Source organism: Oncorhynchus mykiss, chromosome 3 (genome assembly GCF_013265735.2).
Source record: "Oncorhynchus mykiss isolate Arlee chromosome 3, USDA_OmykA_1.1, whole genome shotgun sequence".
NCBI classification, from domain to species: domain Eukaryota; kingdom Metazoa; phylum Chordata; class Actinopteri; order Salmoniformes; family Salmonidae; genus Oncorhynchus; species Oncorhynchus mykiss.
In genome coordinates, this window is record NC_048567.1 from 77,549,820 (window position 1) to 77,572,566 (window position 22,747).

At 41.0% G+C, this 22,747-nt stretch overlaps 1 protein-coding gene and 1 pseudogene across 1 annotated transcript; one reads left to right on the forward strand and one right to left on the reverse strand.

Annotated features, from left to right (window-relative positions):
- The first annotated feature begins 355 nt into the window (after positions 1 to 355).
- Positions 356 to 5,654, forward strand: LOC110504844 (endothelin receptor type B-like). Its single transcript, XM_036965224.1, has 7 exons — positions 356 to 742; positions 859 to 971; positions 2,083 to 2,287; positions 2,487 to 2,627; positions 2,926 to 3,059; positions 3,141 to 3,249; positions 3,775 to 5,654. Exons 1-7 carry the CDS (start codon positions 356 to 358, stop codon positions 3,907 to 3,909), a joined length of 1,224 nt encoding a protein of 407 aa, XP_036821119.1. The 3' UTR covers positions 3,910 to 5,654.
- Positions 5,655 to 17,536: 11,882 nt separating this feature from the next.
- On the reverse strand, positions 17,537 to 19,373 carry LOC118944720 (annotated as a pseudogene).
- Positions 19,374 to 22,747: the final 3,374 nt, after the last annotated feature.

Consider the following 22,747-nt stretch of genomic DNA (forward strand, 5'->3'; position numbering starts at 1 on the left):
AAAACCTTAATCTGCCTTAGCTAAGACACAGACTGTGTGTAGTAGACTACAATTGCAACTGCATTGTGGAGGAAAAAGTTGATGCTGGATCGATTGGCGTGTACAGTAGGTAAACTGACATTTTTCAACGTTATCTACAATTTCACAGACAATCATCAATGCTTCTTGTAATCAATAGACTTTATACCACCTTGATTCATTTTTTTTGGTATCACTCCAGGCTGTAATGTGTCCAGTAATGATTTCCATTCTCATTTGCAGACTACTTCCCGGGGGTAAATTGCAGGGCCTTTTGAGGAAATCATCTTCAATGGAAATTGTAGCTCTTGTTCTCTCTCTGCTGCTTACCAATGGAATGGTTTTAATCAGTGCAGCGACCAGTGATCAGACTCCACAACCAGCTCCTACTATTCAACTCTTTGCCACTGCCTCTTCAGATGCTGCAGAGTTTACAGAGGACCACAAATCCAATGGTTCTGTTCCCTTATTCAAAACAGCAGGACGAAGCCCCCGACCCCATCCCATGTGCTTAGTGTCGACTGGAATCAGAGACACTTTCAAATACATCAGTACTGTGGTGTCTACTCTTGTATTCATCGTTGGAATAGTTGGAAATTCAGTACTCTTGAGAATCATATATGAAAACAAATGTATGAGAAGTGGACCTAACATTCTCATTGCCAACCTTGCTTTGGGAGACCTGCTGCATATCGTGATAGATATTCCAGTCAATGCTTACAGGGTGAGTTATTAGCAATGTGGGGTGCAGTGATCTGTCTATCCTGATCTATCAAATCGGATTTGTATTTTTGAGTACAAATTTATTTGTAATATAATATTGACTTGTTATTTTTGCAGCTCATGGCTGAGGACTGGCCGTTTGGTTTGGCGCTCTGTAAACTAATCCCTTTCATCCAGAAAACCTCTGTTGGAATTACAGTGTTGAGTTTATGTGCCTTGAGCATTGACAGGTGAGAGGTATGACAGGTATGACAGGTGAGAGGTATGACAGGTGAGAGGTATGACAGGAATGACAGGTATGACAGATGAGAGGTATGACAGGTATGACAGGTGACAGGTATGACAGGTGAGAGGTATGACAGGTGAGAGGTATGACAGGAATGACAGGTATGACAGATGAGAGGTATGACAGGTATGACAGGTGACAGGTATGACAGGTGAGAGGTATGACAGGTATGACAGGTATGACAGGTGAGAGGTATGACAGGTGAGAGGTATGACAGGTATGACAGGTGAGAGGTATGACAGGTATGACAGGTGAGAGGTATGACAGGTATGGCAGGTGAGAGGTATGACAGGTGTGACAGGTGGGAGGTATGACAGGTGTGACAGGTGAGAGGTATGACAGGTGTGACAGGTGAGAGGTATGACAGGTATGACAGGTGAGAGGTATGACAGGTATGACAGGTGAGAGGTATGACAGGTATGACAGGTGAGAGGTATGACAGGTATGGCAGGTGAGAGGTATGACAGGTGTGACAGGTGGGAGGTATGACAGCTGTGACAGGTGAGAGGTATGACAGGTGTGACAGGTGAGAGGTATGACAGGTATGACAGGTGAGAGGTATGACAGGTATGACAGGTGAGAGGTATGACAGGTGACAGGTATGACAGGTGAGAGGTATGACAGGTGACAGGTATGACAGGTGAGAGGTATGACAGGTATGACAGGTGAGAGGTATGACAGGTGTGACAGGTGAGAGGTATGACAGGTGACAGGTATGACAGGTGAGAGGTATGACAGGTGAGAGGTATGACAGGTGAGAGGTATGACAGGTGAGAGGTATGACAGGTGAGAGGATTACACCTTCAGTTCACATTTCTGTTTCAAGATAGTTGGACATGACTGTATTACTTAGATTTTACAAGGCAAAACCAGAGAATAGAATACAAAAGGTTATAAGAAGGGTAACATGGTTAGAGTTGGCTGATGTCTCCATTTCAACAAATATATTTATTTGACGTAGGCCCTGAAATTCCCTTTCATTGCAATATGATTTTTGTTTTATTGTTATGAACAAAACGCTCCCCAGCCACATAATTTCCCTGTTGATTTTCTAGGTATCGAGCTGTTGCATCCTGGAATCGAATCAAAGGCATTGGGGTTTCAACGTGGACAGTAGTGGAAATAACTGTGATATGGGTGATATCAACACTCCTGGCTGTGCCTGAAGTTGTCGGCTTTGATATGATAACGATGGAGTATAAAGGGCAGCATCTGACAATATGTCTGCTTCACCCCATACAGACCAATCAGTTCATGCAGGTAATGTCAGTCCTGACAACATGCAGTAATATGGAAAAAATAAAAGGTCAATAATGTGTTTCATTTGGTTTTCTTTAGATAATAAATGAAAACGACAGATTGACGATATAATGCAGCCAGTGGGGTGTGCTTATCATCACATTCCAGTATGTATATAAAACCGGAAATCACAATACTAAACACTAGATTTTTCCATAAGTTTTATAAATCAGCAAAAGACTGGTGGCTCTTCGGTTTCTACTTCTGCGTGCCGCTGGCTTGCACGGCTGTCTTCTACACCCTGATGGCCCGGAAAATGTTGAGGAAGAATGAGAATACCCTGGGGAACTACACCGTTCAGGTGATTTCAGCTCTGGTACTAGAGAGGTATTACATGTACAGCCTTCTACTCCAGACCAGCAGTAAAACAGGCTGATTCAACTAATCATGCTCCAGCCCGAAGACAACGATATGTTGATTAATTTAAACAAATGGGTTAGTGCTGGGGTGGAATAAAAGCCTCCACATTCCAGTAGCTTTCCTGGACCGGACACGGAGGCCCATGGTGCAGTATAGACATTGTAGTTCTGTAATGCCGTTATTTTTTTATGCTGTCATTAAAATGTCTAAGATAAATCTCCTTATCTGTTTTCACCCAGAGACGAGAAGTGGCCAAGACGGTGTTTTGCTTAGTGCTTGTGTTTGCTCTCTGTTGGTTACCACTGTACCTGAGCAGAATCTTAAAACTCACCATTTATGATGAGAAGGATTCTAAAAGGTGTCAGCTACTGAGGTAAGAAAGGATAAATTAAACTGTCACTGCTGTTCTCAATTGTGGTATGTGTTACTGACCTGATCCTCTCATCCTTTTCAGTGTGTTTCTTGTCCTGGACTATATTGGCATTAATATGGCATCGCTGAACTCCTGCATCAACCCCATCGCTCTGTACATGGTCAGCAAACGATTCAAAACATGTTTCAAGGTAAGATTGAATATAATCTTCCTCATTGTTTATTATATCAGTTCTTACACACGCGAGAATCGAGGTGGGTAAAGGATGAAGTCTGACGATATGACACGTGCTGTATGGACTATATGTCATTTCTGACTCGTTGACTTTTAACAGTTAAACTTGTAAGGGCAATGACTTGAGGTGGGTAAAAAAAAAATGCAGTCCTTTGAAAACAGTAACCAGAGCTGAACTAGACACCAGACAGGTCATAGCTGAATCAGCAACACTCATAGCTAAGGTTTAATCTAAGGGCATTCACAGTGCTGCTAGTTTGCATTTTAATCTAAGAGCATTTACGGTGCTAGAATGCAACGTAAAACTTGGATATCTGAGCATATTGATAGTAATCTGACAGCCCAGAACCAAAATCTCTGGCCAACTATGTTACGCCTGTCCTCAACATATTCATTGATAGTTTTGTGTTTGACTGTATTTGAAAATGATGTATTGTCCTTTGGACTTCTCTAACTCATTGTCTTTTTGTCTGTCCCTTAGAAACGCCTATGTTGTTGGTGCATACATCCTGAACTATTGATGCTTGAAGAGGTACAGTCTATCTTGAAGTCAAATAAGCAGGACCAGGCCTCTATGCACAGTGACATTAGAGCTAATAAGCCCACCTCCACTTGAGTAAGAGGACACTTGACTGTTTAAACAATATATTACTATGACATATACATAGATGTATTTCTTTTTTTGCTCAGTTTTAGTGTGTCTATGGATGTTTCTCTGTAATGATTTCAAAGATGGCTTATTTAATGTTATGAATATTTAATTAATGTAATTTCAGTGTGAGGGTCTATACATAACCTCAAGTTTTGGGCTTTTCCTCAATGTCTTTATTGGTTCTGTAGACTCAGACAATGTAATGTACCGTCATTAGTGGTATAGAGTTGCTTAGCAACAAATCCTGTGGCATTGTCTGTTGTGAGCTTGTTATCAGTAGAACATCTGCTTATGATGTGACACACTCAGACAAAGAGAGTCAGACAGTTCTGACTCCGTTCCCTCGGGCCTTGACTCACTCATCTACGTGCGTCATGTTTCACCTATATCATACACACTGTAAGTTTATGTGCCCTGGCCGGTAACATGTTTACCTGGAAAACTCTGCCTCAAGGCACTTAGTCTTGACACATATCCAGCATTACACGCTCTTACCACCTGTAAAGAGATTACCCAATTACATAGAAATACTGCTTAGTTGTTGTTTTTTTAAGAAGAAATTTAATGAGAATTTTGAAAAAGCTTATAACCAAATTAGTTCTCCTATTCATTATCAAAACTGTGTCAGAGAGGGCATGACAAATTATTAGGACACAAATGTATATTTCCGTCTCTCTGAGAGAAAGCCGTCCTCTCACATCTTGCACCTTTAGTTCCTAAACCTATCGCTTCGGAGACACCAGTGGATTCTGCCTTCACCGCTGAACGACTGATTGATGGTGGCCTATTTGTAATGCATTGTTAGATGTGTAATGAACGGAGACACTTTTATAAAAGACCTGCGAGTGGAAAATAAGGAAACGGAGATGACAGAATGGGGTCAGAAGGAGGGGTGAGGGAAGAGCTGAGCACCTGATGGGTCCTGTCACAGGACAAGGCAAGCACAGATAGGAAGTATTTCTTCCATCCAATACCTTATCAATCTAGTGAACTATTTTAGGGAGGAATTATAATCCACCCTGTAACGTATAGAAGGAAGCCTTCTAGAGAGAGAAGCTGACTTTCAACCTGTTATGAAAATATCGTAATTCTTTGTCAGGGCCAGATCATTTTAATGGAATATAATAATGCTCTGTACGATAGTTTCTGTACTGTAACTCTACCTGACTGGATGTACAGTATGGGAATTATTTATAAGGATGTCAATTAATTGCATTTTCCTTTATTTTTTGGGCGATATGATGATTTATACCCAGACATATAAAACAGCATCCATGAATCAAATAATGGATAATACATTTGATTTATGTCAGAAACTGCTAGAAGTCACTCTTATGGTCCCATTCAGTTTCTTGTTTTTCGTTCTTTAGATCTTTAATGAATGTAAACGTCAAATACATTCCTATTTATACGTTACGTGCGGGTTTGTAATCACCGTTTTTTTCTTCTTCGTGAGTGTCAGAACACAACATAGTTTCCTCCTTTGCCTCTCGTCTCGTTTTCCACACATCAACCACTGACGGACTGAACTGAATCAATCTCAACGCAGGGACTTACAAAATCCCAGTTGAAATGGAAAACAGATCAATTCTCACCAAACATCAGTATGAGGCAAAGGAGGAAGGGTAGCCTAGTGGTTAGAGTGTTGGACTAGTAACCGGAAGGTCGCAAGTTCAAACCCCCGAGCTGACAAGGTACAAATCTGTCGTTCTGCCTCTGAACAGGCAGTTAACCCACTGTTCCTAGGCTGTCATTGAAAATAAGAATTTGTTCTTATCTGACTTGCCTAGTTAAATAAAGGTAAAATAAAAATTTTCAAAATCTCCTAAATGATATCATCATTATGCAATTACAGGCTCATTTGAACATCCTATTCAATCTATGCATTACATTCATGATTAGCATACTGTATGTTCCTAGTAGTGAATAAAGGGAAGAGGGGGGGGAAGCGTACCTTCCAAACCACACTGCTTTGATATCTGCTGTGTTAGACTCCTGCACTGCATCTTCTGTTGTCACGTTGGAGCTGCTGTAGTGCTTTGGCAGCCTGGAACACATGGTGATGCGGGTGCCCAGACACCGGGGTCATGGAAAACTCCTTTAGAACAGAACCAATGAGTGTTGTTTTGATCTCGGAGACGATCTGCAACTGATCTGATTTGAATATCACACAAAACATATAAAATAACCAGTTATACTTGGACATCTAAAATAATTGGCTATACTTGGACATCTGAAATAACTGGCTATACTTAGACATCTAAAATAATTGGCTATACTTGGACATTTGAAATAACTGGCTATACTTAGACATCTAAAATAACTGCCTATAATTAGACATCTAAAATAATTGGCTATACTTGGACATCTGAAATAACTGGCTATACTTAGACATCTAAAATAACTGCCTATAATTAGACATCTAAAATAATTGGCTATACTTGGACATTTGAAATAACTGGCTATACTTAGACATCTAAAATAACCAGTTATACTTAGACATCTAAAATAACCAGTTATACTTGGATATCTAAAATAACCAGTTATACTTAGACATCTAAAATAACCAGTTATACTTGGACATCTAAAATAACCAGTTATACTTAGACATCTAAAATAACCAGTTATACTTGGACATCTAAAATAACCAGTTATACTTAGACATCTAAAATAACCGGCTATACTTAGACATCTAAAATAACCAGTTATACTTGGACATCTAAAATAACCAGTTATACTTGGACATCTAAAATAACCAGTTATACTTAGACATCTAAAATAACCAGTTATACTTAGACATTTAAAATAACCAGTTATACTTAGACATCTAAAATAACTGGCTATACTTAGACATTTAAAATAACCGGCTATACTTAGACATCTAAAATAACTGGCTATACTTAGACATTTAAAATAACCGGCTATACTTAGACATCTAAAATAACTGGCTATAGTTATACATTTAAAATACCCGGCTATACTTAGACATCTAAAATAACCGGCTATACTTAGACATCTAAAATAATTGGCTATACTTGGACATCTGAAATAACTGGCTATACTTAGACATCTAAAATAACCGGCTATACTTAGACATCTAAAATAACCGGCTATACTTAGACATCTAAAATACCCCGCTATACTTGGACATCTAAAATAACTGCCTATAATTAGACATCTAAAATAATTGGATATACTTGGACATCTAAAATAACTGCCTATAATTAGACATCTAAAATAATTGGCTATACTTGGACATTTGAAATAACTGGCTATACTTAGACATCTAAAATAACCAGTTATACTTAGACATCTAAAATAACCAGTTATACTTGGATATCTAAAATAACCAGTTATACTTAGACATCTAAAATAACCAGTTATACTTGGACATCTAAAATAACCAGTTATACTTAGACATCTAAAATAACCAGTTATACTTGGACATCTAAAATAAACAGCTATACTTAGACATCTAAAATAACCAGTTATACTTGGACATCTAAAATAACCAGTTATACTTAGACATCTAAAATAACCAGTTATACTTAGACATCTAAAATAACCAGTTATACTTAGACATCTAAAATAACTGGCTATACTTAGACATTTAAAATAACCGGCTATACTTAGACATCTAAAATAACTGGCTATACTTAGACATTTAAAATAACCGGCTATACTTAGACATCTAAAATAACTGGCTATAGTTATACATTTAAAATACCCGGCTATACTTAGACATATAAAATAACCGGCTATACTTAGACATCTAAAATAATTGGCTATACTTGGACATCTGAAATAACTGTCTATACTTAGATATCTAAAATAATTGGCTATACTTGGACATCTGAAATAACTGGCTATACTTAGACATCTAAAATAATTGGCTATACTTAGACATCTAAAATAACCGGCTATACTTAGACATCTAAAATAATTGGCTATACTTGGACATCTGAAATAACTGGCTATACTTAGACATCTAAAATAACCGGCTATACTTAGACATCTAAAATAACCGGCTATACTTAGACATCTAAAATAACCGGCTATACTTGGACATCTAAAATAACCGGCTATACTTAGACATCTAAAATAAGTGGCCATACTTAGACATATAAAATAACCGGCTATACTTAGACATCTAAAATAATTGGCTATACTTAGACATCTAAAATAACCGGCTATACTTAGACATCTAAAATAACCGGCTATACTTGGACATCTAAAATAACCGGCTATACTTAGACATCTAAAATAAGTGGCCATACTTAGACATATAAAATAACCGGCTATACTTAGACATCTAAAATAATTGGCTATACTTAGACATCTAAAATAACTGGCTATACTTAGACATCTAAAATAACCGGCTATACTTAGACATCTAAAATAACTGGCTATACTTAGACATCTAAAATAACCGGCTATACTTAGACATCTAAAATACCCCGCTATACTTGGACATCTAAAATAACTGGCTATACTTAGACATCTAAAATAACCGGCTATACTTAGACATCTAAAATAACTGGCTATACTTAGACATCTAAAATACCCCGCTATACTTGGACATCTAAAATAACTGGCTATACTTAGACATCTAAAATAACCGGCTATACTTAGACATCTAAAATAACTGGCTATACTTAGACATCTAAAATAACCAGTTATACTTAGGCATTTAAAATAACCAGTTATACTTAGACATTTAAAATAACCGGCTATACTTAGACATCTAAAATAACTGGCTATACTTAGACATCTAAAATAACCAGTTATACTTAGGCATTTAAAATAACCAGTTATACTTAGACATCTAAAATAACTGGCTATACTTAGACATCTAAAATAACCGGCTATACTTAGACATCTAAAATAACTGGCTATACTTAGACATCTAAAATAACCAGTTATACTTAGGCATTTAAAATAACCAGTTATACTTAGACATCTAAAATAACCAGTTATACTTGGACATCTAAAATAACCAGTTATACTTAGACATTTAAAATAACCGGCTATACTTGGACAATGCACGGTGTGAAAGGGTTTTTCTTTCTATATACAGTATGTTTTATAATCATCTAGGGGTTATTTTGAAAATAAATTGGTTAATGTTGTATTTTGCATCAGATTCCCACTTTTCTCTCATATTCTCTTGTTGTCAATTATTGTTGGACCTTGTCCTGTCACAGTAAAATGGTGTGGTCCTGTCCTGTTCCCTGCAGTGTGTTGCCATGACTGGCAGATGACATTGAGACACATCATGGTCTTTCGTCCTCAGAGACGGTGACGTCAGTGTCAACTTCTGAGAGAGACAGAGAGAGCAGTTGTCTCAGACCTTCCCTAAGTAATATCTGTGCACACAAGACCCAGATATGGTTTCCCAGGGTGGCGCCGAGACTCCCCAGACTGTGGATTTAATTAACAGTGTGAAATTAATTAATCAGTTGGGTGGCAGGTAAAGGGGACATCTCCATGGAACTGCTTTCACAACCCAGACAAGCATTCTATGTGTGCTGACAGCTATTCATTTGCAGCATGTTTTATAATAGTGCTTGATTATATATAGAGATGCTGTGAAACGCAGAGGAGATTAAAAGCATCAAAATAACAGCTCCCCCCCAAAAAAATCAAAGTATGAACCTGTGTTTGATCTGTTCTATAAATTAATTACAAATTTCACTTCTGTATAATAATTTGGTGCAAATTAGATGGAAATTAGATAAAATATTCATTTTGTTATCTAGGGAATCTGACTGGAGGGCTTTTTAGTCTTCAGTCTGGCTCAAAATGCTGTCCATATGGTAATTATGTACAGTAGTGTTGCAGGAGTATTGGTCTGATGCCTACTGGCAGGCAGAGAGGAGTCTGTCTGTGACAAACTGCTGCTAGGACCTGATGTGAGTGGAAGGCGATAATGAGGCTGTTGTAAGACTTAAGTATAGCACCTGCCCCAGGGGTGGCATATCTAAGCACTCAGCCTCTCATTGTTGCACGTGCTGCACAGGATTAAAAACACATTCACTTTCTTCTTCATAAACTTTGTCAGTACTCCCAGCAACACTTTGGACAACTTGAGCTTTCATGTTGTAAGCCTCTTGATATTTGTGTGAATGAACTTCCTTCTAGCTTCACAGTTTGACATGTGAAGTCTTGATTTGTACCTTGAGATATCTATTGCTCTGCTAAAGTGTGTTTAGAACATGAGTACAAAACCAGTGGAAAGGTTTCTGCAAACACATTGGGAAAGCTTGAGAAACAACCCCATTGTATAATATCCACTGAGTGTACAAAACGTTAGACTGGCATAGACTGACCAGGTGAATCCAGGAGAAAGCTATGATCTGTTATTGATGTCACTTGTTAAAGTCACTTCAATTAGTGTAAATGAAGGGGATGAGACAGGTTAAAGAAGGATGTTTAAGCCCTGAGACAATTGAGACATGGATTGTGTATGTGTGCCATTCAGAGGGTGAATGGACAAGACAAAATATTTATTAAGTGTCTTTGAACAGGGTATGGTAGTAGATGCCAGGCGCACCGGTTTGTGTCAAGAACTGCAACGCTGCAGGATTTTTCACATTCAACAGTTTCTCGTGTGTATCAAGAATGGTCCACCACCCAAGGGACATCCAGCCAACTTGACACAACTGCGGAAAGAATTGGAGTCAACATGGGCCGGGGTTGGGGGGTGGTGTTTTTGTACTAACAAGGTACAAGTCCAGTAGGGGGACAGGAAGCAGGAAGTCCATTAGGGGAACAGGAAGCAGGAAGTGTCCGTCCTTAGGGGTGGTAAACCTTTCTCATATCAAGTCTATACAATCCCTCTGTCACACCCTGATCTGCTTCACCTGTATTGTGATTGTCTCCACCCCCCTCCAGGTGTCACCCATCTTCTCCATTATCCTCTGTGTATTTATACCTGTGTTCTCTGTTTTGTCTGTTGCCAGTTTGTTTTGTTTCATCAAGCCTACCAGTGGTTTTCCCTCTGTTCATGTCTCGTTATTGTTCCTGTTCTCTAGTTTTCCCGGTTTTGACCTTTTCAGCCTGCCCTGATCCTGAGCCTGCCGTCCTATACCTTTGCCCCACGTATCTGTATTATTGACCCCTGCCTACACTGACCCTGAGCCTGCCTGTCGTCCGGTACCTTTGCCCCACCTGTCTGGATTATTTACCCCTGCCTGTCCTTGACCTGTCTTTTGCCTGTCCCTGTTGGATGACTAAACTGTGGTTAATTCAACGTTGTCTGCATCTGGGTCTTACCTCAAACGTGATACCCTCACTCTCTGTAAAATAAAGAAAACACACCTCTGTAATCAGAAACTCTCACCAGACTTAACATCTCTCTTGTTGTCCCCAACAAAAAACAATCATACAGTCCTCTATAATAATCGGATTACACCAACACTCCACCTACACACAGGTGTAGACATTAAAGTAAAACAAGTACACTATAGATGCAACCTCATTCAATAAACATAGAGGTTGTTTATTATCTCCCTTTACCCCTACCTACATGTACATATTACCTCAATTACCTCAACTAACCTGTTTATTATCTATGCATAGTCACTTCACCCCTACCTACATGTACATATTACCTCAATTACCTCAACTAACCTGTTTATTATCTATGCATAGTCACTTTACCCCTACCTACATGTACATATTACCTCAATTACCTCAACTAACCTGTTTATTATCTATGCATAGTCACTTTACCCCTACCTACATGTACAAATTACCTCAATTACCTTGACTAACCTGTATCTCCGCACATACACTCGGTACTGTTACCCCCTGTATATAGCCTCAATTATTAACTTTTTTACTTTAGATTATTTAGTTTTAAATATTTTCTTAACTCTATTTCTTGAACTGCATTGTTGGTTAAAGGCTTGTAAGTAAGCATTTTACGGCAAGGGCTACACCTGTTGTATTTGGCACATGTGACAAATACAATTTGATTTGACAGAGAGAGGCTGGCACCTAGGAGCATGGCAAAATTGTCATTAAATTGTGTTTGTTTTTTGTTGGATGCGAGCAGATCTTGATAAGAAATATACAGTTTGAATGGACTGGAATTAACAAGGCAAGACTTCTTGTACAGAACCAGCAGGCATTTAATTAATAGGCATTTGGGCCTTGCATGCTAAAACAGTGAGAGGGAAGGCTGCCACTACAGCCTAATGCAGGAAAACTTCAGAGAGACCTGTAAACAGCAGGGAGAGCCAGATCACTAGGCAGAGCTGCTAGTGGTCACTCAACCGTGGGATTAAAAAGCTTTTAATCCATGTACCAAAACCAGGCTCATTCTCACCATACCAGACAAAATAAAAGTAACGTCTAGATGCTGATGTTGCCATGGCAAAAAAATTAAGTTGTGTTAGGGCACTTTTCTGAAAATGCCACTAACAATGAAAGCATTTCAGTGCTCTCTCGTGGGTAAACATAATGAGCAGATGTAAAAGGTTTTCTGTGTACTGGGTTAGGTGCAAAACGGACTGTCACTACCGTTTATTCTGTTCACGTCTGGATGTAATGGCAAGCATGCAATCAAATGCAGTGAATGCCTGCCAGAGTGGCTTGCGCTACTAATGTGTTAGACGCGACAACAACCCACTGGGCACAAACGTCAGTTCAACGTCTATTTCACGTTGGTTCAACGTAATTTCATCGAAACGTAGGAAGCCATGTCCAACAGATAAACCAAAATATATTCACTGATAATTCCCCGAAAGTGGAGAAGCTTGATAATTAAGACCACATGTATCAAATAAAATTGTTACTAGGCTAAAGTGTCTACATTATACTACATTGAGGTACAGTATATAGGTGTATGTGAATACCTGTGAACGAATGAAAAACAAAGAGACATTTTGGGTTTGCTGTCAGCCTGTCCTTGTTTTGATGGGCGATAACCAAAGTGCAGGTGGATGCAAGAAAAGCCTGGCACCCTTCGTCCCTGGGCTGCGGTGGACTCTGTGTCTATGGTTTCCATTAACATGGGAGGGGAGGTTTGCTGTCTGGCTGCTGGGCACAGTGGGTCAGTGTTCACAGAGGCCTGTTTGTTCCCTGGCCTGAAGGGCTCCCTGGGTAAGCATGGCTCCAGAGGGGAGACAACAACCAAAAAGGCCCCACTGTCTCAAACTGGGGCTGCTGCTCCTCCAACACATTCATCTCTTTCTCCTCTAGAGCAGTACATTTCTCTTCTAAGGGGGTGAAAGAAAACTCATTTCTTAGAATGCGGCCCGAGGATACCATAACTTCTGTTGTTCTGGGCAATGGATTTCTCTCAGGATAAATGCTTTTTTAAAAATGTTTCTTGTGGTAGTATTTCCTGTCTTCTTCTCTGGCTGTCTATGGAGTCAGAATGTTTTCCCTCGTGTCGTTTCATTAACAATGATATATCCACACTGTGCAAGGTTGCCAGTAGCAGCCTTCAGTGTACAGGATCTTCTTAATTGACCTTCAATGACGTAAGTTCCATATAGAGTCGGTCTGACAGAGTCTTTTACTAAAGTTCATATCATTCTGACATCCAACAGTGTCAAAATGATCAATTTATTATTTTATGGTAACCTCATATTCACACGCACTTTTCTGGCTGTGATTTCCAAGAGATGAAATAGCCGAGGCTAGTCTTGCTCCTTGGTGCTGTCAGGTCAGAGATTCAATAGTGTTCTGCAATCTGCAGTACAAGTATAGCTCCATTATTGAGGGGACTTTAAAATGGGAGCTATGTGACACACGGCGGGTTGATTTAGTTTAATGACCTTGGCAGTGACAGCACAGTGATGGAAATTGGACTCCCTCTGCAAATTTACATCACTTCAGGGTACTTGGGGCCTCTCTTAGAGGTTGCACTCCAGAACACGAGCCATCAGGAGGTCCTGGATATGTCATGCATGTCACCTTCCTTTAAGTGCATCTGCAGACGTGGGAGGGGGATTAATATTGTATAGCCTACGGAGGCGCAGGGGCACTGCAGATGTGATAAGCACCTCGGCCCCCCCCTGAAAAAAAGAAGGAAAAAAAAACAGGAAAGACCTCTGCACCAAGACAAGCATCTCTTTGTTTTCGTATTTACACTGCTACATGCTTTCAATGGGCGCTTTACAGACATATCTGATGGAATTTCACATCTGTTGCAATTTGACAGGCAGGGATCGTCCCGTGTGACATCGACTCGATCTCAGTGTGTTCCTTTTCAATTATCTAGGAAGGATAGGCTGATCTGATTTCCTTTAATTTCCAGATGGGGAAACATTTAAGATGTATTCCAATCTTGGTTGCGGTGGGGAAATGTTCTGGCCGGACGTTGTGATCACGTTATGTGGTTGCTTAACCTCCCTCCATGCCTTTCTCCTGTTGTTTCTACTGAAATGTCATTTTTACTCAAATGTCCTCGTGGTTGCCCTGACACCCATTTCACATTAGTTCACATCAACGAAGATGTCAACGTGCACAAATTACATTGCCTTCAACCTGGTGCTGAATTGTGATGGGAATTGTGGTAACCATTGCTGTCACATCAGTTTTAACTGCAGGGCCCCGTACTGCTGAGGAAACAGAACAGACATTGAATGGATAGATCGACATGAAAATCACTATGTACTGTACTAAGTACCAGGGGTAACATTACAGCATAACCGTATCAGTCATAGAAACTGTACATTATCTTCATTAAGAATTTATACAGATCACTGTATTCATTTCCATACATTCCATAAAATACAGCGTTGTGCAAATAAAAAGTATTGGTAGGCTTTGTTTACTGAAAAGATATGTTGAAAGGGGAAGAAAGAAACAAGGTATGTTTATTTCTAAATCAAAAGCTGCAAACTGCTGTGCTACATTTGTTTTTATGGGGGGGGGGTTTTCAATTATTGCCTGCAGAGAAGTAGTGCCGGCTGAGAAGTATTGCCTGCAGAGAAGTATTGCCTGCAGAGAAGTATTGCCGGCAGAGAAGTATTGCCTGCAGAGAAGTATTGCCGGCAGAGAAGTATTGCCTGCAGAGAAGTATTTCCTGCAGAGAAGTATTGCCAGCAGAGAAGTACAGTATTGCCTGCAGAGAAGTATTGCCGGCAGAGAAGTACAGTATTGCCTGCAGAGAAGTATTGCCGGCTGAGAAGTATTGCCTGCTGAGAAGGTATACGTGCTGTATATGTTAAACATCGCCTCAAGGGTCCAGGTGGAAATTTGTCTTAACTGGTGTTTTTCTTATTAAATCATGAGCTGTAGTTCCTGTTTCATCCTAACAAACATAACTCACCTGCCTCTATCCGGTATTCACAACCAAATACAAAGTTATACAATAAATATCTGCATATAAATGACATTGTTGCTTACAGAACATGACCTTTAAGACCGTTGGTGAATTAGGCTTGAGAAAGTGGGCGTGTACTACTGACACAACCCCTAATATGCACGCCACCCACCAGCGGCAAGGCAGAATATCTCGGTAAGATACCTGGCAGCCTCTGTAGTTGTAGCCCAAGGGTTCTCATATCCTCTGGCAGTGGATGTAGCTGTGTCGACACTCTGAGCAGAAAATCCCCTGGTGGTCTAGCATGGGGTCAAAGGTCATGGCACCCTCATCTCACCCCTGTTCGCGCTGTGGAGTGATAGGTAAATTATTTATGTTTCTGCTCAATGTTTTCACGTGAACTTGATATACAGCACCTCGTTTCTTTTCAGTTTTCCAACAATCCTCTTTTAGGCATAGCCCACGGTTTCTAACGAGCTGAATCATAGCCCACGGTTTCTAACGAGCTGAATCATAGCCCACGGTTCTAACGAGCTGAATCATAGCCCACGGTTCTAACGAGCTGAATCATAGCCCACGGTTCTAATGAGTTGAATCATAGCCCACGGTTCTAACGAGCTGAATCATAGCCCACGGTTCTAATGAGTTGAATCATAGCCCACGGTTCTAATGAGTGGAATCATATCCCACGGTTTCTAACGAGCTGAATCATAGCCCACAGTTCTAACGAGCTGAATCATAGCCCACGGTTTCTAACGAGCTGAATCATAGCCCACGGTTTCTAACGAGCTGAATCATAGCCCACGGTTCTAACGAGCTGAATCATAGCCCACGGTTTCTAACGAGCTGAATCATAGCCCACGGTTTCTAACGAGCTGAATCATAGCCCACGGTTCTAACGAGCTGAATCATAGCCCACGGTTCTAACGAGCTGAATCATAGCCCACGGTTTCTAACGAGCTGAATCATAGCCCAAGGTTTCTAATGAGTTGAATCATAGCCCACGGTTCTAACGAGCTGAATCATAGCCCACGGTTCTAATGAGTTGAATCATAGCCCACGGTTCTAACGAGCTGAATCATAGCCCAAGGTTTCTAATGAGTTGAATCATAGTCCACGGTTCTAATGAGTTGAATCATAGCCCACGGTTCTAATGAGTTGAATCATATCCCACGGTTTCTAACGAGCTGAATCATAGCCCACAGTTCTAACGAGCTGAATCATAGCCCACGGTTTCTAACGAGCTGAATCATAGCCCACAGTTCTAACGAGCTGAATCATAGCCCACGGTTTCAAACGAGCTGAATCATAGCCCACGGTTTCTAACGAGCTGAATCATAGCCCACGGTTCTAACGAGCTGAATCATAGCCCACGGTTCTAACGAGCTGAATCATAGCCCACGGTTCTAACGAGTTGAATCATAGTCCACGGTTTCTAACGAGCTGAATCATAGCCCACGGTTTCTAACGAGTTGAATTATAGTCCACAGCTCTAACGAGTTGAATCATAGCCCACAGTTCTAACAAGCTGAATCATAGTCCACAGCTCTAACGAGTTGAATCATAGCCCACGGTTCTAATGTGCCTTATTCAACGTGCAGTGGCTAAGGGGGTAATGATTTTCACTTCAGTTTGTGAAACACATGGCTAAGAACATGGGGTGTCTGTTATCACCTACTGCTAGTGAATTTAGATTACTGCTGTCAATCTAACACCTACACACCCAATTACAACAAATTGTGTGATCATTGAATGTGGGTTTGCACAGATCACTTACTGTAGCACACAGACATCCAAACTCACCATTCAGTGAAGTACTATGTCTTACAAAGAAAACCAGGGGGGGTAATCAAATCAAAGCTTGAAGAAAACAACTCCTCTTTAAAGTATACAATATTCTCACTATTACATAGTAGGGTTTTCTGGGTTGTAGGTGGAGCCAGTGGCTTATGAGCCCACAGACTCCTCCTCCTCCCCCTCCTCCTCCTCCCTCCTCCTCATCCCCCCCTCCTCCTCCTCCTCCTCCCTCTCCTCCTCCCCCTCCCCCTCCTCCTCTTCCCCCTCCTCCTCCTCCTCCTCCTCCTCCTCCTCCTCCCCCTCCTCCCCCTCCCCCTCCTCCTCCTCCTGCTCCCCCTCCTCCTCCTCCCCCTCCTCCTCACTCCCTCCTCCTCCCCCTCCTCCTCCTCCTGCTCCCCCTCCTCCTCCTCCCCCTCCTCCTCACTCCCTCCTCCTCCTCCCCCTCCTCCTCCTCCTCCTCCTCCTCCCCCTCCTCCTCACTCCCTCCTCCTCCTCCCCCTCCCCCTCCTCCCCCTACCCCTCCTCCCCCTCCTCCTCCGTGGAGGTGCTATTCTCTGCATGAATTACTGTGTTCTTCTCCTCAGCAGCTGCCTCAAACTCCTTCATATCAAACTGACGCTTGGCTCTCTGTGTGTCTCTCGTTCTCCTCTCTCCATCTGTTCCAGGCAGCCACAGGAGGCATGGGTATTGGGTCAACAACCACTAGAACCCACACATGTCCTCCGAGCACAATTCTACATACACTCAGTCTCGCTCAGTCGTGCTGAATAATTGAATTAGTTACAATGATATCAAGAATTCCTTGCATATTTCAAGATCATTATTATTTTTAAAATGTAAGACAGTAGGGGGCTTTTGTTTAAGTCTCCAAATACCTCGAGTGTGTTCAGGGTGTCTCACTAACTTTTGAAACACACATTGGAATGGTAAAAGCATGTAAATAATGTTTACAGCTCACTGACTGGTCTGTGTTTACTATTAGGTGGATAATCAGGACAGTTCTACTGTAAATGAGGATTCCCTGTTCTACAACACTCCCGTCACATCTCTATCACATCTCATTCTATAACAACTACAGGAAACTAGTTTACATTCTATCACATCTCATTCTATAAAAACGGAAACACCAACATAACGTTTCTTAATAGGGCATTGGGCCACCAGAACAGCTTCAATGCACCCTGCCATAGATTCTACAAGTGTCTAGAACTCTATTGGAGGGATGCGACATCATTTGTTGATAAGAAATTACATAATTTGGTATTTTGTTGATGGTGGTGTAAAACGCAGTTTCAGTCGCCGCTCCAGAATCTCTATAATCTCAGTTACATGGATATCTCCATCACAATCTATAATCTCAGTTACCTGAATGTCTATATCAAAATCTATAATCTCAGTTACCTGAACATCTATATCATAATCTATAATCTCAGTTACATGAATATCTATATCACAATCTATAATCTCAGATAAATGAATATCTCTATCACAATCTATAATCTCGTTATATAACAACTATATCTTTATCACATTCTAGAACAACAAACTCCTGTTCTACAGTACATCTCCTAACTTTGTGCTGGTTCTTATTCTATCACTGAGCCATGTGAATAGCAGGAGCCATGAGAGAGGGACCTTTATGATATGTGGGTTGGAGCCAGAAGATGGGCAGGTCTCCACAGAGGTCCAGGATCTTGGTGCTGAGGAAGCTGCTGTTCTTCAGGGGTCGGTCAGTAGCTACCCAGGTCAGAGACTTCTTGTCAAACTTCACTGGCATTATTTAGTCTTCCTGACTGGGCGAAATACACCTCATCAGGCCATTACTCCTACATTATGTCCACAGGCTTATCAATTGGCATTAAAATGTAATTCAATTTCAAAATTAATTAGTTTCTGTTAAGCCCAATCGACTACTGGATTATTGACATGTCCTTGAGTATCTAGAACATAAGGGGGTCTATACTTTTGCATAAAGTTAGTAATATGTTCAGTTATAACATTATGTGCTGTTTAGTAAAGCTCAAGGTACCAGGTCAAACATCAGTGACTCCTTGTTGAGTGTCTTGACCTCTGGAATGCTTTGATTTGAGATTTAATATAATGCTTCTTTCCTCCAGACAACTGAATTCCTGTAATTCCCTGAATCGGGAGTCACAGAGATTTACACTCACAACTTTGCCACACATGCCAACTCTCAGTTGGACTACTTCAAAGAGAATTAAGGACAACTTCACCGTATGAATGTCATGAATCTCCAACGCCTCGTCATTTCTACTCACTCCCAGTTTGGGAACCTTTCCAGATTATTATTGTAATTGATTTCCATGGACCCCTCCTCCACCTTTCCATTGACACACAATTATTATTATTTTTATTTTTTTTACAGTTACAAGGATATTCAAGGTTATGCATAATACATACAGTAAACACATCTAACTTGCCAGCTATCAACTACACATAGTCAAAACCCCTAGTTGTAGAACCCAAACCTTTACAATTACAATAGCTGGAGATATGGCAGGAGGCTTTCTAGCTCTAATATTCACTTCAAGGTCCTGCCATGACACGATACTTCAAACTGCCTCCCTCCTTGTGTTCTCCTGTGCAGCACTTAAAAGGCCGTATGATGTGTAGTCCAATCACATAGCTGATTTGAATAGAATGTCTCAGAGGGAGGGCAGCAGGGCCTTGACATGGATCTATCCTGAGATGTTTTGCCCTACAGGTAAGCCCATTATTACATAAATAAATATTCAAGCATCTCTAATGAGACAGTCACCAGCACCAGGCCTGAGTTAAATGCCCAAAATATTCACATCAAAGCTATGCGATTCTAATGTGAAATTCAATAGGTTGGTATAGAAATAATGTCATTATTTAACAGATGTTTAATAAGATTCCGACCAGCAAATCCAAAATGTAATTTCCAATGTCCAACACACCATCCACTGCCAGGCTAAATTAGAAAGTTATTTTGCGATGAATGATAGACATTATGCAGAGATTTGTTAACTAAGATGTCATATTTTTTTTTTGATTTTCTACTGTGCTTGACACTGAAAAAGGTGCAGAGACTGCAGCATACCACTTGGTCCCAGTGTACAGGTAGACCGTTGAAAATCTCCCACCTGACGTAAAGGTAGATTTACCCGTCTAGTCTGCATTTTAAATGGTGAATGGTAAATGACATAATAAAATGACCCATATTGAGTTGAAGAACAAATTCAGTTTTACATTTTTTTGTCACTGACTTTCCAAAAGTTAAAAGCTCCAATGGATACGCAAAGCATCAACACTTCCCCGGCGACAAGAGTCTCAACCCCAAATCTCAAGAGACGACCAACAGCAACAGGAGGCTTCGCAGCCGACGAACGAACTGTCTGTGTCACGCCCTGATCTTTTTCACCTGTTCCTGTGATTGTCTCCACCCCCTCCAGGTGTCGCTTGTTTTCCCCAGTGTATTTATCCCTGTGTTTCCTGTCTCTCTGTACCAGTGTATTTATCCCTGTGTTTCCTGTCTCTCTGTACCAGTGTATTTATCCCTGTGTTTCCTGTCTCTCTGTACCAGTGTATTTATCCCTGTGTTTCTACACCTGCATTGCTTGCTGTTTGGGGTTTTAGGCTGGATTTCTGTACAGCACTTTGAGATATCAGCTGATGTACGAAGGGCTATATAAAATAAATTTGATTTGATTTGATTTGATTTCCTGTCTCTCTGTACCAGTGTATTTATCCCTGTGTTTCCTGTCTCTCTGTACCAGTGTATTTATCCCTGTGTTTCCTGTCTCTCTGTACCAGTGTATTTATCCCTGTGTTTCCTGTCTCTCTGTGCCAGTGTATTTATCCCTGTGTTTCCTGTCTCTCTGTACCAGTGTATTTATCCCTGTGTTTCCTGTCTCTCTGTACCAGTGTATTTATCCCTGTGTTTCCTGTCTCTCTGTACCAGTGTATTTATCCCTGTGTTTCCTGTCTCTCTGTACCAGTGTATTTATCCCTGTGTTTCCTGTCTCTCTGTACCAGTGTATTTATCCCTGTGTTTCCTGTCTCTCTGTACCAGTTCGTCTTGTATGTTTAGTCAAGTCAACCAGGGTGTTTTTCCTGTTCTCCTTTTCTATTCTCTTTTTATAGTCTTCCCGGTTCTGACCCCTGCCTGACTCTGGACTACTTTCCTGCCTGCCTGATCATCCTGCCTGCCCTGACCTTGACTCTGCCTGCCCTGACCTTGATTCTGCCTGCCCTTCGGTACCTATAGGAGAAAATCTGTTTTTGACCTTTTTGCCTGTCCACGACCATTCTCTTGCCTACCCCTTTGGATTGATAAACATGGTAAAACTCCAACCATCTGCCTCCTGTGTCTGCATCTGGGTCCTGCCTTGTGCCTTGATATTGTATGCCTTTAGAAAGGTCAGAATGCTAAGTGAGCAGCAATGCACACAGTCAATATCAAAGCAAAGCCCCACGAGAAAATCAAACTCAAAATAATATAATAGACTACAGCGCTCGGGAAAATGTATTGGAATTATTGCATTTAGGCTACTTACAGGTGTCACAAACTGTCTCAAAGCCCGTAACAAAAAGTGAGACAACATGGCGATAAGGAATAACAAAAATATATTTAATTACTGAAGTAACCTATATACAATAAACAATGGTGTATGTAGTCAGTAGTGTAAGTGAGTGGTTGCATGCATAGATGTGATAATGATGGTGTTGAAAGGTGCCAAAGCAAACAAACAAAACGGACACAAAAATGCCACAACCCACATCCAACCTCGTGTCTGCATGGAGAGATGGCCGCCTCGCTTCGCCCTTCCTAGGAAACTCCAGGTAATCTTAGGTTATTACATACAGTCGGGAGGAACTACTGAATATAAGAGCAACTCAAGAGTCAACTCACCATCATTACGACCAGGAATACGACTTTCCCGAAGCGGATCCTGTGTTTAATCCACCACCCAGGACAATGGATCGGATCCCAGCCGGTGACCCTAAACAACGGCGCCGTAAAAGAGGCAGACGAAGCGCTCTTCTGGTCAGGCTCCAGAGACGGGCACATCGCGCACCACTCCCGAGCATACTACTCGCCAATGTCCAGTCTCTTGACCTCAAGGTTGATGAAATCCGAGCAAGGGTAGCATTCCAGAGAGACATCAGAGACTGTAACGTTCGATGTTGACCGCATTATCTACCAAGATAATTATCTTCGATTATAATCACAGCCACATATATTCCCCCCCAAGCAGACACATCGATGGCCCTGAAAAAACTTTCTTTGACTCTATGTAAACTGGAAACCACATATCCTGAGGCTGCATTCATTGTAGCTAGGGATTTTGACAAGGCTAATCTGAAAACAAGACTCCCTAAATTCTATCAGCATATCGATTGTGCTAATAGGGCTGGTAAAACCCTGGATCATTGCTATTCTAACTTCCGTGACGCATATAAGGCCCTCGCCCACCCTCCTTTCGGAAAATCTGACCACGACTCCATTTTGTTGCTTCCAGCCTATAGACAGAAAATAAAACAGGAAGCTCCTGTGCTCAGGTCTGTTCAATGCTGGTCCGACCAATCGGATTCCACGCTTCAAGATTGCTTCGATCACGTGGATTGGGATATGTTTCCGCATTGCGTTAAACAATAACATTGACGAATACGCTGATTCGTGAGCGAGTTAATTAGCAAGTGCATCAGCGATGTCGTACCCACAGCAACAATTAAAAC

Coding starts and splice junctions, on each gene's coding strand:
- LOC110504844 (XM_036965224.1), top strand. CDS start 356: ATGGTTTTAATCAGTGCAGCGACCAGTGATCAGACTCCACAACCAGCT. Junction 743..858: donor TTCCAGTCAATGCTTACAGG/GTGAGTTATTAG, acceptor TTATTTTTGCAG/CTCATGGCTGAGGACTGGCC. Junction 3,060..3,140: donor AAAAGGTGTCAGCTACTGAG/GTAAGAAAGGAT, acceptor CATCCTTTTCAG/TGTGTTTCTTGTCCTGGACT.